Source organism: Trachymyrmex cornetzi, unplaced genomic scaffold, assembly GCF_001594075.2.
Source record: "Trachymyrmex cornetzi isolate Tcor2-1 unplaced genomic scaffold, Tcor1.1 scaffold104, whole genome shotgun sequence".
Taxonomy (NCBI): Eukaryota; Metazoa; Arthropoda; class Insecta; order Hymenoptera; family Formicidae; genus Trachymyrmex; species Trachymyrmex cornetzi.
In genome coordinates, this window is record NW_017295587.1 from 641,325 (window position 1) to 656,925 (window position 15,601).

Here is a 15,601-nt window from a genome sequence, read left to right on the forward strand (position 1 = left end):
TGGAAGAAATAACAGACGTCAAATATTATTTAATGCCAGCGAGAGTCTTTCTTTCTCCGTGTCATCTCGTCCGCGCCAGATCGAAGGACAATTCTACGAAAGACATCGTGAGAACGTCGAAGTGTCCCATTGTTGGACAAAGTCGTATCGCCGTCGTCGCGGGATGATACGGTCGAAGAAGAGCACGGTAAAGAAACACCGGAACCGGACGTCGCGTCGACAAAGAAACGAGAACGACAGAGGATCCCGACGAGTGAAGTGTCATCGAAGAATTCGTGGGCGATCTCAAGAAAGCCTCGAGATCCGAGCCTGGCGTTCAATAGCCATCTCTCCCGACACGTACGGGGAGTACAATTTCTTCAGGATATATGAGAGTGTTTACTCACCCTAAACTCCCCGCCGCAGCCATCATCCAGCTCCAAGAGGTATCCCTCGATGGCGGGGCCTCTCTGTCCAGCGCAGCCCATAATTCCGTGGCCAGGAGGCGGCTGCCAGGCAACGGTGACGCTGTTGTTCTCGGCGCTACACTCCTCGGGGATCAGTAAAGGAGCTCCGGGTGCTGGAAATGCATACGTCGAGACGATTTAAAGGGCCGTCTGTATAAATCGTAAGCGCAGAACGCAGTTCGCACACGCATTTGCGACAGCCAATCAGAAGTGTCAATAGTACTAATAACAGCTTTTGATTGGCTGTCGCAAATGTGTTTGCGAACTGCGTTCTGCGTTTGTGACTTATGTAGATTGTAGACGGACCTTAACAGCGCTTTGCGTTATTGCAATCGACAGCGTTGCGTGGAAACGCGGCAGTAAAGTAATGAGCTAGATTTAATGTCTTTCGGGTGTGCGTGACTTTAAGCCCAAGGGTGTTGTGAAGTCAATAGCAACAACGATAATCGCAGTAACGTTCGCGATAATTCGAGTTATCATATAGATATTAAAGTTATTATATTAATTATGATATTAAATACATGAACTCTCTAAATTCTTTGAAGTGGAATCTCACTCTATAGAGAGAAAATTGAGTTAATCTTGAAAAAGAGTGGAATTTTCAATCTTTACAAGTGAGAGAGGTTTCACTTTTTGCAGTGAGATTTAAAAGTTTTAGAGATAAAATAAATGAAAATTTCAATTCTTCTCGATTAACTTGAAATAAAACCCTTCGTTTGTTAATGTAACGAACTCCGCTCGCGTGATGGAAAAGTAGATAGGGTTGCTTTGAAGTTTCGTAAAAATAAAGTTATAAGCAGACTATAAATCAGTTGTTGTACTTGCTTAAGGACGGAAGCTTCCAATACTGAAATTTTCTACTTCGGTAAAACTTTGTACACACTTAAGAAGTTTCTCGAGTAAGTAACTAAACATTTCGTATTTTCGTAAGGATTGAGGTAAAGGCATTTAACTTTGGAGATTTTGAGCCAACGAAGTTTGCTTGTAAATCATTTTACAAGCGAATAAGCTTATAAATAAGCAGAAAGTTGTAAATGCAAATAGATTAAAATGTAATCAATAGAAAAAAGAAAAATTCCTGATAAAATTATAATGCGCACGTTCATGTTTATAGTATGTTCATGTATGTGTAATAACGCACCTTTGTACAAGTAATAAACTTATACATACTCTTCAAATTTTTTGAAGTGAAATTCAAAAGATTGAAAATTTAACCAGTCTTGGAAAAAGAGTGAAAATATTTTTACTTTTAAACAAGAATAGCAGATTTTCACTCTTTAGGAATAAGATTTAATTCTTTTGGAGTGAAAATCACTCTAAGGAATAAAGTCTCGTTCCAAAAAAAGAAGATATCATTCCTTTGGAGTAAATCTCACTCCAAAATAGTAAAATCTTACTCTAAAAGAATGCCACTTTTGTTCAAGAGTGAAAAGTTTCACTCTTTTTTTCAAGACTGACTCAATTTTCACTCCAAAAGATTTAGACAGTATATATAAAAGCATTAATTAAAAATACTATGAAAAAAATAAAACAGATTCACAGATAGACGATTTCATTCGACAGTAAGTTTTAATTACCGCTAGCCGACTTCAATACGATATGATTTGAAACTGCGCTGGGTATTTGGCTACAATCCGATTTGCTTCGAAGCTGGCTTGCCGGTGATGACCTTCGGTGGTAATAATTTTACGATTTAAACAGGCTTCGGACTGCCGAATTTGTCGCGAGTTTCCTAACGACGGACGAAACTTGGTTGTTGCCGCAGCGACCACAATAGTATTCGATTCTGATTGTCTAAGGTACAAGTTAAAGCCGCGGAAATTACTGTGCGCTATTCAGATTTCTGTCCCACAGAAATGTACTGAGCTGTCAATGCAGAGCACCATATCTCAATTTGTTAAGTCGATTGGAAAATACGTATAACTTTCTCAACAAAACGCTAAAATCAAACTGATCATGTTGGAACTTAAAATAAAATTAACAGCCAACATTAATTTCTTTTGGAGCTGCAATATTGTGTATAAAAGAAGTAATTCATTTAACTCTGTAATTTGAGCACACGCGAAATTTCACTCTCAAATTTCTCCGAAATAAAAAGGAGGTCCGGTTTTTGTATTGCTAAGTTATACATTTTTAAATAAATTTCCATTTTTTCCTCGTTTTTGCTCAAATTTCAATTTTTATTAAATAAACATTTGGAACACAATAAATAGGAAATAAATGTCCTAAATAGTCAAGCTGGATTTTTAATTATTAAATAATTCGATGTAAATTTATATACTACATATCCAATCCTGCAAACTGCACGTTGAATTTAATTTTCAGTTTTGAAACGCAATCCTAATAGAATTAGAGTAGTAATATCACAAATTAAATTGACAAGCTATTTAATAATATTGTAGGGACCAGCGAAAAAATTAACGAAGCTTATTGAGATTTGAAAACTCGGGAGCCCTCGTTTTCAATCCTAGCACTCAGCTACGCCAATGACGCTCCGCTGCTGTCATACTTATTCCGGTCGTCTATATATACTTTTAAATGGCCTTACGGTTCTCCTTATTTTCCTACAATATTGATGCTTATAAACATCTTAGAAAGATTTTAAAATAATTTAATGCTGGTATAAGCATTCCTTACAAAGATCTTAATAATAAGAACATTACTTGATAATGTAATAGAGATGTTGAAAAGTAATCCTGAATTTTTCTATTTTTTGGAAGCTTGGAACTGTAAAAAAAACTTAAGCTGGACAAAAAAGACCCAGATTGCAGAGAAGGGAATTAAAAAAAAGAATGTTTCAAATGTCCAAACATCTTTCGTTCAAAATGAGGCATTGCATTAAAATGCTAACGCGCATAGATACATATGTTTCCTCTCTTACGGGAAATTACATTAATTTATTTGATAGATGTAGACAAATCTGCGTTGCTTTTACCGTAAAAGAGCGATCGTTCAGAGCGATACTGATCACTTTTGACCGGGCGTTCATTACGTAAATGTTAGGAATAGTCCACTTTCAAGAGCGTTAACACGCGCTGTAGGCGGTCGTTGATGCTTCTACATGCAATTATCTGGCTTTCAGTGGAAGCTCGCCGCGTCGCGACGCAGGTCGTCGGTTAACTCGTTGGCATGCTAATAAACCAAAAGCATTTCCTCTCAGTTCGCGCTGCCCATTGGCGACGTGCGGTTTCGCGCAAACTTATCTCTCGAAAACGCTGTTGACTCGACCGGGTGACCGTCGACTTCCTGTCCGTTTCGGTCGTCGATTCCGGATGCGCCGACAGCATAATCCGATCGGATGGTCACCACCGCGACCGAGGAGTAAACACACGTCAAAAAGGCGAAAGACGGGAAAGGCCAAGGCACGGCAAATACGTCGCGATGTGCAGTCGGATAAAAAGAGACGTGTCCTGAAAGTTTACCGTACCGTTTTTGCCATGTCGGTAGATGATACTGTTGAATCATAAAAACCGCGATCAAGCTTTTTGACAAAATTATTTTATACAGGCCTCATCTGTATCGCATTACTTTTTTTTAGTGGATGCGTTCGGCAAACGAAACAGTTCAGTGAGCACTTAAGCCAGGAATACATAGAAAAATGTAAGACAGTGAGACGTAAGCAATAGACAAATCGATCAATCACGATAAAGAACTACTTTATGTTCTTTACTGTGATTGGCCAATTCGTTTACTGCTTAAGTATTATTGTCTTACGTCTTTTAATATGTGTCTAGCTTTAGTGATAATTTATTTTCATACGTCTGTTGAATGTAACTAATTTCTTTGGTCAATTGAAGATCGATTTTTATTTTATACTCTTTGCATATATATTTACAATTAATCTACAATAGGAATAATATCGCTCAATTTCAATTGTAAATCAGAAAGAAAATTTGCTTTCTATAATAAATAAAAAGATAAACGAGTCGGTGATCGAGTGATTGGAATCGTGATAACAGCGTATAGAAATATATTTTTTTCAGGGCGAAAAGAGGAACTTCAATGGCGTCCCATACATTCATACAGATGAAAAAATATTCTCTTCCATAATTTTCTGGAATAAAAGCCGTGGAAGCTATGATTCCACACAAAACTAATCACCTTTCCGATTTCGGACGAAATTGACTCGTGAATTCAATGATGTACGAAACATAATACACTTTTTCAATATATATGATGTAGAAAAAAATCGCATTTTTCTGTACAAAAGAGATATCTTTTATACACACGAAAATATCATTTCACGCAGGAGATTAAAAAATGCAATTTTTATATGCAACTAGGAAGATTTAAACAAACGTACCGCAATACTTAAAAAGAAATAAAAAATAATCCATGATGCGTCAACACGAGATTCAATTTTGTTTCCAAATATTGAATGTTTTGTTATATCGCGACACGAAAAGACTGTAATAGGAAAAGGATTAAACAGCACATTGTGTTGTAAAATTATAGTTTAAATTCAGATTTGAGAAATCACTTAGGTATAATTGATGGGGAGCGAATCTCGAGAGAGGAATATCACAAAATTTATTAACTCTATTTTATATGTATAAACAGACGCAGAACACTAAGAATAATGATGTTCCACCTACTTGCAGCGTCAAGGAAGACTTAACATGTGTATGTATAATTAACTGGCTTCATGCCTGACATGCGAATCGTCACGGAGAGTTCAGCATATCCTTGGAGAGAGCCGTTCCGCTCTACAGCACGAGAGCTCTAAGGTCCCTGCGGTATTCGCATTATGAAATTAGGCTAATGGCACCAGCGTTACATAACTATGTTCTACGTCAAACCGCCAGAGCTTTAATGCAAATTAAGATCGTCTTGAGAAACATTTATCATTTTGTATTTTCATTTCCAATGGCAAACAAAAAGGAAACATTACTTTTCATTTGAACACGTCGAACAAGTAGGAAGTTACAAATAACGATGCTCGTTCATTTAACTCAGGAATAATCACCTGATTTTTCCTATATAAACAGTTACCTGCACTGAAAGAAAAGATTGGTTGCTGCAACAAATTGGATGATTAAATATGGCATAGCATTTTTAATTGGCTGTAGCAACCAATTTTTGATTGAGTTAGCCAATCGAAATCTTATACTGACATTGCGGATAGGCTAATACAACCAACAATTGGCTGCAGCATCCAAAAATTGGATGTTGCAACCAATTAAAAATGCTATGCCATATTTACCATCTCTAATTTGCTGCAACAGCCAATCTTTTTTTTCTTTCAGTGTGTATTTTTACACTTCTGATTTATTAGTATTCAAAAACGTTATGTCACAAATTTAGTTACAATTTTCTGAAAAACGTAAATAGAAACCAATATTAAAATAAATAAGCATAAATTAAGTAGCTTATTATGATATTATTTATAAAAAATAATTTTAATTATAATTAATTAACCCGCTTTTCTCTTTTGCGGGTTTTCAATAGAACTTATTTATTTAAAATTTTTTTAAAGAATTATTTAAAATTATTTTATGATTTGTAAAGAATAATCATTAAAAAAGAAAGAAGACATATTAAACAATATCCATACAAAACAGTATTTTACAATTCATATTTTTCCATCGCTGTGATGTAAAAATATTCCCACGTGGCTATTCCCAGATTAAACATCTCGCTACAATTCGAAAGCTTAATAAAGCTAATAGCTTTTCTAGTTAAAATGCAAAAAATTTGCACATAAAAAAATTATTAAAATTACGATATAAGAATTCGAAGTGTAATTTTTGGGACGGTGTTAAGTGCACTCGTATGATCGTGGGATCATATAATTTGCGTGACGTGCGACATGGTGAAAATCGAAGAGAGAAAAGTCGTTTATGTCAAATAGGAAAAGAGCAACGCGGCGTAGAATAAACTCTCTTCCGGTTACACCGCTTATCGCGATCCAAAAACTCGTGTAATCCGACATGGAACCTCGATGGAGCCGTTCACACGGTAAATTCCGTTGCACCACGCTCCGTCGCTCTATGTCGTCGACATTACAATCGATTATCCCGGATTTCGTCGGATTTTATGTCGGTGCTATCAAACGGGCGAGTCCATAATCTCTATATATTATAGCCATCGTGGATAATGATTTCTTTTGATATTATCTCTAATGATATATAAGAAACTAATACGATCTAACAAGTAAAGGTCCTAAAGGTTAATTAAAAGTATTATTGCTAACGTTTAATTAACCTTCTACTCACAATGTTGAATTTTAAAGTTAAAGGCACAATCGATTTTTTTATTATAAATTTTGATAGTTAAATCTGTAAAAAATAAATCAAATATCATCCAACTTCTATGATGATAAAAACGGCAAAAACTTAAATACTTATTAAAGCTTCTACGAGTATATAAAAATTTTTTCAGTGTATATAGTCTGGAATAATATATTGTAAAATTTTGTATTGAAGTTGGAAGGCTCAAGTTGCAGACGAAGGGTGAAAATTTCACATTGATGATGGAGGGTGAAATTTGAACAAATCGTCGCGCAAGGGTGGCACCCAGTTGGACACGGCTTAATTGGACACGAGCCACTCACAGCGCTTGAGACTACAAAGCTCCTAGCACCGGTCGCTGTGATTGGTGGTGTTCAATCGAGAGGTGGTGGTCAATCGGGATCATCCCGTCGCGCAACAAACTCAAAGAGCGAGAGAGAGAGAGAGAGAGAGAGAGAGAGAGAGAACCGATATTGTGCTTGTAACGTTTACGATTCGACCGAATAACGACAAGAATCCAGATGAAGCGAGAAGCGTAATGGTTACCGCGGCGTCAATTAAAGCTGGCTAAAAAAGTCGCGAGGGAACACGAAATATCGATCATCCGCCTTTTACGAGGGTGCGCTCGTAAAAGTGGAAATTAATGGGCAGAACAGGTGCACGCGAGTGACTCGAAGATCTCCGCTTTCGAAGGAGCGGCACGGTCTCGACAGAGACGCGTGGAAACAACGTACGCGGATAAAAAACTGTTACGATCGCTCTTTTTACAGCTTTACAATGGGGTTCGACGTGAATCGACACACCGACGAAACTTTATGCCCATATCGGAATGATTTATCGAACGGCGCGAGACGCGTCGCGCCACGCCGCGCCGATATTCGATACGTACCCAGACTCTCTCGCTTTTCCTCCTTCTCTCTCTCTCTCTCTCTCTCTCTCTCTCTCTCTCTCTCTCCCTCTCTGTTTCTCTCTCATTCATTCTGTTCACTTTGTGAGGAAAACGTGGAAAAAGAATGCACCGATAAGGGTTATATAGTGGGGGGGGGGGGGGGGGAGAGAGTCATGACGAAGCGGAGAATGCGCCGATAGCCCGTTTAAATGTATCGCGTGCGAAATATATCTTGCTGATAAAACTTAGCGACAGGTGAAAATAAACTTCGCAAAGGACGGACGGTTCTTGACTTGGCGAAAAATGGTCTTCTCGCGAGACTCGACAGATCTTGACGAAGTTCGCAGAAGACGATCTTTCACGCTTCACTCCAAGCGCAGAAGCATTCTTGAAATAATCACGTTCACTTCGGCACTTTCTCGAAACGCGAGACAATTATTTGCACGCGAGAAACTTCTTTCGAACTCTTGAGAATCTTCGATTATACTTTTTATTTGAGTTCGATACAGTACGACAGTCCTCTTTTCCTTATATTACGTTCGCAGATAGATGCACTTATTGCCTATGACACATTTCTTTCCTGTTCTTCGTTACTATGAGAGTTATAATCAGATAAAAAAAAAGAGGAACTGCCAGACTCAACTTATGAAGTTGATTAAATTTTTATTTGACTCTTTAGAATTTTGTATGAAATTTACTATACATATTATATATATAGAATATATGTACATTTTTATTGTACATATTAAATTTATTAGACATATTATAAATATATTATACATATTATGTATACAATAAATATTATATACATATATTAATATATTATACATTATTAATATATTAATATATTAATATATACAATGAACTCGTAAGATTCTGAAGAGTTAATTATTTAAATAAAAAGTAAAGAATTTTCTAGTAAAAAAAGAAACTGTTTTCGTATTTAAATAAAAATTATAAATTATACATATACGATGTATATGTATAATTATTTTAATTTCTGATTTATTTTAGATTAAATATAGAAGAAAAGATTAATATTTCTTTCTTCACTAAAAAAATATTTCTATAATAAATAGCGTTATATTTGTTTTAAGACACACTATGATAAAGTTTTATATCTCATCTATTTCTATCTATGTAGAGAAATTTAAACATCCTTTGAATAAAATATTCGCATTAAAAGTTACGCGCATTATAGTCACTATACATATAATGACTAGAGAACTTAGGCGCTAAAAGAATCAGTGTTGCTATTAAAAGAACAGTCGCTGACGACAGAGCGTGATTGCATCATCGCAAGCATATAAATTAATGAGCGAATTAATCTGCCAGCGTCGAGGAGGTACAATTCCCGTTTACTCATGTTATCTTGGCGAGACATACGTATGGAACGTCGCATTGTACGGTCGTCAGCCTCGTATACGACAAGCCTACGTTTAATTTTTCGTTCGACGTTTAGACCGATTCTTCGTTCTCCTTTTCTATAATAACGGCGCTATTAGAGAGAAATCTATTGATCAAATAGAGCAGAATACTAAGTGCTGATTTGCCAAAAATATCGAAAAAAATTGACTTTAAATTTTATACACTCTAAATTTCACTCCAAGAAAAGTGATTTTACATTTCATAATAAATTTATATTACTTACATTTACGGCATTGACATAAACGTAACATTTTACCAGGCAATAACGATTCGCGCTCATAATCGGTGCACCGCGCTATAAAATGAAATACGATAAGCCACACGAATTCTGCAACGACAAATTTTTAACTTCAGAGCAGCCCGGTCGCCTTTAAATCCACGGAGGCAGATAATAACGAGATTTAGCAGCGGCCCGAAAAATTCAACAATTTTACGTGTCGTAAAACTCGAGATATTGGCGATCGCACTAAAGTTGAAACCGCAATAAGGTCGAAATTTAAGAAAGCAGAGCACTTGTTCAGGAACATGGACTCATCGTCGTTCATCGTCGATTGCTTGTCTCTTCCTCGTCTTAATATGATGGAATTTTTAGGTTCGATTAAGTTCACTCCACCGAGATTGAAATGTTTGAACGTGCATGGTGGACATTATTCATCCCATCTTTAAATCATGAAATTACTAGAAACACAGAAATTTACATCTGGTAGGCTTGAATATATCCCTTCTTATAATTAATTACATAAATAACATTTATTTTTTTTTATTATTTTGTGTAATATTGTATTCTCTCTCTCTCTCTCTCTCCACAAATAATTAAACTACTCTGTCACATTTTATAAAAATAATTTCTATACAAGACACTTTTTGTTGTAAAATCCCGTGCTTCGAAAAGTTAAAGGAAAAAAGAAATTCGTAATCCAACGAAATATACATATACTTTTCTAATGTAGGTATTACATTCGTTAAATTCTGGGAAACGCGCTCGAGTGATTTCGTTGGAAACTTTACGCGGAATTCCCGCGAACTTGAAAGTTTCCACGGGGCACATTCCTCGCTTTGCTATTTGCAAAGCCGGGTTAAGTAAATGAAATTCCGTGTGACTGCCGATCGCAGATTTTAACGAACCGAGGCGTGCCACTCTTTGACGAGCAAACTGCGAGTAATGAAGAAACTTTCTGATATCACCGTACGATTTGTATCAAGATTCCACGAAAGTGAAATGTCTTGATAGAGAAGCGAATTTACACCTTTCTTGACGATGATCGTTTATCAGGTTTCGTTAAATAGATTTGTATTTCATTAACTCTCCTTTCCTAATTTCAATCAGAACGCGCGGTTGTAAATTTGTTAAAATAATGAGCGAGTATAACGTGCTTGCCGCACGTGGTATCCTTAATTTTAATGGCGAGTGCTTTGACCAATTCTGGGTTGATTCCATCGTCAAATTGAGTCGACGAAATCGATAATTTTATTTGCCACTCGAGTGAATTGAATTTCGAGTTTCCGTCTGTCTTGTGACTCCCGTCCTTCTATCCCTACGTTATTAAGTTATCCATACATCTGTAAACACGTTAATCAGATGTGATTAACGTTTTCCGATCTGACATCGGTCCGTAACACCCAGCATCAACGAAGAGCCGTATATACCCAGCGAACAGTAAGGAGAGGTTGTCTCCTTGTAACGAGTTAATACCTCCAGATCGTTATAGCAGTTACTGCAAAGCCGGTACCTAATTAATCCGCTTTTGAAACGTTTTAGTGTACGGCAAAGCTATGGCGAGCAAGGAGGCATGCTTAAAGGAGACGTTGCCGGGGGCTACGTAAAATTATTAAGCAGACCCCCCCCCCTACTCTCTTCCCTCGTCATCTCTCAGCCGTCTAGACGACTTTGGCGGGTGAGATTGACGCCTCCTTCATCTCTCTTAATTATTTTTTTTTTCATCTCTTTTTTCCTTTCCCGTGTCACTAATATTTAAATATATGTCTACAACTGCGTTTACTATTATCGAGTTTCCTTTACCTGCTGTAGGAAATCGTTCTTCCCCCTCTGACGCTGCGTCCAACAGTAAAGTGATTTATAATCAATGAAAATATTTGCATCCATTTACGTACATTGCATGCAAACACAACGTCAAACAAAACTCGTTCGAAAGTCTCTTATCGGAATATCAGATACCTTTACTTTTGATTACTCTGTTAATTTACAATCGCGGGAGTTATTAATTTGCGTAAAAAATTATTATTCCTTTCACGCGACTATTATCAAGCCTGCAGATATCTTAAAATTGATTAATAAAGACAAGATATGAATCGTGTGATCCAGAGCGTAAAATTGCAGCTAATCTAAATAATCTATATAACAGAACTGTAATTGTCATTGCTAGTCGTTTCAGGAGTTACGTAATAACAAGAAAGTCGAAGCTTACAGTAGCGTGTGTAACCTCCGTTTCGTCGATTTGAGAGGTAAACGACTATCAACGAACAAGACTTGTACAAAGTTGCGCGATCAGCGCGGCCTCGTAAAGATAAATCGCTCTACAAAATCCCGGTAGTCGCGGAACGAGAAGCTACGAGTCAATTAAGCGTGCACGAAGTCGTCTTTCGAACGAGTTTACACCGCTTTTACGATCGTTGTTTTATCGCGGATATATACATAGGTACGCAATGCGAGCTAGGATTCGACGAACCATCATGAACAATTCAGTTCGCGTAACGAACTAAGCGGATGAGTTTCTGACGAGGACGTGGAGCCAACGAGATGTTTTACGAACTATCTCAGACATCGTGACGAAGAAATATCTGACTTATTCAAACGACTGTTGCGGCGATTTTTCAGAGAAAAAGTCTTTCACAAAATGTTTGCAAAATTATTAAATTATTAAAACATATGCTATTCGTTTGAATGAGAAATACATATTTTTAATGTCAAAGGTTATTTGGGGAAGATTTATCTTAAGCAATATTTTTTTAATCTCCTAGTTTTAATCTAATTTTATTATTGTCATTACTTGGCTTTATTTGTAACCAATTTGCACTTTTGAATTTAGCTCAAAACTAAAACGTGAGACGAAATCTCCATGATTTAAAGTATATTTTCATTCGTAAGTACGACTGTTTACTGAAAATGACTTAAATTTGAGCCGAACATTCAATTAATTATTGTGTACTGATTATTATTTTATATAATATAACTGTGCATTAAACTCTTATTAGCTCTATTTTTAATTTAATTTTGTAATTTCTTTTTCAAGGGTTCTTGTTCATTTTATTTATTGTATGACATTACGTATTATAGATATTTCAAGTAAGAGTGTATATCGTAGAAAACTGTATGTATCTCATTATCAAACTACACGGATATGTTCTTCTGCAACGAAATTATCTATTGGTTAGCTCTAATCACGTTGGCTCCTAAGTAACTTCCTCTTTAGTACACGCGATAGGTCTACGATACTTTGACTGAGTTCCGTAGCAAGTAATTAAGCTGTACTTTGTAAGTGCAATGAAATCAATAACATCAACAGCGAAGTTCTATAGGATTATCCCGGAACATCTTATTTAGTTCAAATTGTAAAAAGTTAAAGTTTCTCGTTCGTTCAAGCATAAATTTCAAATTTAATATCGATTTCTTTTTTTTAAAGAACCGTGTATACCAGAACGTTATACAAGTCTAATCGATCAAGAGGAAATGGTAGCGTGCAAAAAGCTCATTTGCTTCACGTACACCGTGAGTAAAAATTCATGTCATTTCTCATTTCGTCTTAATGCGATGTAGTTGCTATCGGGAAACCCGAACTCGTCCGCACGGTAAAATTTATTCGCGATCATTGCCGGATGGATCACCGGATAGGTTCAATCTACGCTCGCACACGGACATTGCACAACCACGTAAACCACATTCGCCTATCACGGCGGACTCACGTTTGAGTTGGACGAAGGTGAGCTGATCGATGGCGCGGCGCAGCGGTTTGTCGTCCAGTGTAAGATCGAGCAACGGCAAACGAGCGATCTCCTGCACACCCTCGGCACCGCCCCAGGAACCGGCGGCCGTTGCTGCTCGGACTGACAACATGCCGCCGATCTGCAAGAAGGCCGCGCTGTCGGTCTCCTTCAGCGCCTCGATGCAGAACGTGAGCAACGCCGTGGTCGCCTGTAGGTGCGTAGCGCATCTCGCCACCTGGTCCCGCAACGACCGCACCCTGGCCTCCCTGGTCTGTCGAGCGGCTTCGATCAACCGTGACTTTCTCGCTTGCAGAAGACTCACCAGGTTCGTTACCCGATCCTCGACCTCCTCCTCAAGCGCCACGCACTCCTCCTGAAATGGATTATTCTCTTTGATTGTAATATCGCGAAATATCTTTTACTCGATATTTTACTTTTATATATATACGAGTATATAATATTATCTGTGCGCGACAGAATTTCACGATAAACTCTCTCTGCAGAGAACTTAATATGTGTATTTTTAATGTATACAAGAAATTATGATCTGTCATTATATTCAATACTTATATTTCATTACAGAAAATTGGAAAAATAATTCGGAAAATTAATAATTAATTTTTATAAAAATAGAGTAGCAATTTTTTTTGCTAGAAATATCTTTTTATAAATCTACTTTCATGGAACAAGTTTAATTTTGGATACTTTAACTTCTTTAAAAATATCGTTTTACATTTTTTCATACTTGCACATACATATTTAAATGTAGAAGATAATGTTCATATATATATATATATATATATATAGATATTGTACGAGAAATCTAATATCAAACTGATTACGCATGTCCGTGCATAAAGAAGGGAAAATAGAAGACTATATCAAAAGGAATCTCTGTCGGCTTTCGGAATTTGGTTCACCGATTGTAAGCTATCCTTTGTATATTCAAATCATCCCTTCGGCCATCAGAGATGAATGCACGGCGGGTGCCTCCTATCAAAGAACTGATGTAATTAATGCCATATCTTTTCGCAATTTCACGGCATCGTACCGCGTTGACACATCCGTCGACACGGAATTTAAAACGGGCGCCAAAGGCGCGCCCATACTCACATGTACTTTATCCGTCATTCCTTTGAGCCTTTGAATGAACTCCGTTGTCGAGCGGGCTCTCTCCGACAGCTGCTGTAGATTCTGCGACAGCTCCGTCTGTAACAGCAGAAATTCACGACACGTGAAGAAACGTGCGGTACTCAGAGAACATGATACGGAGACGTTTGTACTAAAGGCGACTATAAAAATATCAATACGGAATAAAAACGACCTTGCCTCTTTTTAAGAAAAAATACTCTAAAGATATGTAACAATTTGGAATAAAAAAAATCTTACTTTTTTTCAGACGAAAAACTATAAACGATAAAGTTCTAAAATCATATTGTGCTAGAAATTAATTTGTATCCATACTATATTAGATGTCTTGACAATAATTTTGTGACAATGTTATTGTAAAGACATCTAATATAGTATTTATGGATACGCTAACAATGGTTTGAAAAAAACCGAAACGTACGAATAATATGATACATATATACCAAATAATATGATACCGGCCTAAGTATTATTTTTTGAGTAAATATTTATTTATTGTAAGTAAATATTTAGTTAATATTATTCAAACAAATATTTGATAAAGTTTAGTACATTTTTCTCAGTGTATACGCGTTTCTGTGTATACGTATGTACTGCAAAACAGAGATTACATGCTAGTAAACTGTACATAGATAGATAGAGGTACTGATGACTAATGAAGACGCGAATTATGTACAGTACAAGCGTTCAATGTTGGATCGATATGTCACGCTGGTTCCAATGGATAAACAGTTCCCATATGTAGAGAGTTTGTACATTGAGCGTACCATACATAGACGTAGTCACGCTTTCGTGAACGAGCTCGAATTAAGTACATATCGTTGTTTGTTCAATAACGACATAAAGTGCTCTTCTTTTGCTGTGGAAAGAGGGAACATACAGCATTATTTCTTCCCGAGAAAATCTCGAAAACTAAACTCGAGATATAGTATAAACAAACATATCTGATTTTAGCATTCGTGATGTACAAACAACAACATAAACACGATTCAAAATATTATTTTCTATTTTAAAATATTTATACGCGAATTTAATAAAATAACATTATACTATATATCTCTAATATAAATCTAATACAATTAAATTATTAATATATACATTTAAAAAGTTTAAAAGATTCTTTAATATTAAAATTAATTTATAAACAGCTTTTCTATATTGAAACAAAAATTCCTAAGAAGAAAGTAATACTTAAATCAAATAATGTATGTTTGCATTTAGTAAACATTTATTTAGGAATTTTTTTCAGTGTATGAATAGGAACAAGTATTCAAATTTCGTCAAAATAGTCATTTCATATTATTTCTTATATTTTTTATTAATTTTTTTCTATCTTTATTTGTATAACAATTCGAAACTTATTCCATCAAAATCGACCTCTTATTCATTTATGTAAAATACTATACAGCGTTCGAGATTAATATTGTGGTGAACATCGAAGAGAAATGGCATTCTTATAATCCGGCACGCATTTATAACTACAATTTAATTTATCATTTTACACCGAGTGAGAATGC

General features: G+C 36.1%; 1 protein-coding gene across 2 annotated transcripts in view; it reads right to left on the reverse strand.

Annotated features, from left to right (window-relative positions):
* The window catches only part of Trim9 (E3 ubiquitin-protein ligase Trim9), a 122,120-nt gene that overhangs the window by 10,792 nt on the left and 95,727 nt on the right, over positions 1-15,601 (reverse strand). Inside the window, exons 3-6 of one of the 2 annotated variants that reach the window (XM_018504501.1) lie at positions 14,049-14,144; positions 12,915-13,308; positions 11,014-11,046; positions 387-559 (exon numbers count right to left, since the gene is read on the reverse strand). In XM_018504501.1, the coding sequence (XP_018360003.1) occupies positions 387-559; positions 11,014-11,046; positions 12,915-13,308; positions 14,049-14,144 (696 nt within the window). The remainder of the gene's footprint in view (positions 1-386; positions 560-11,013; positions 11,047-12,914; positions 13,309-14,048; positions 14,145-15,601) is intronic. The other variant, XM_018504504.1, reaches the window with a different exon arrangement.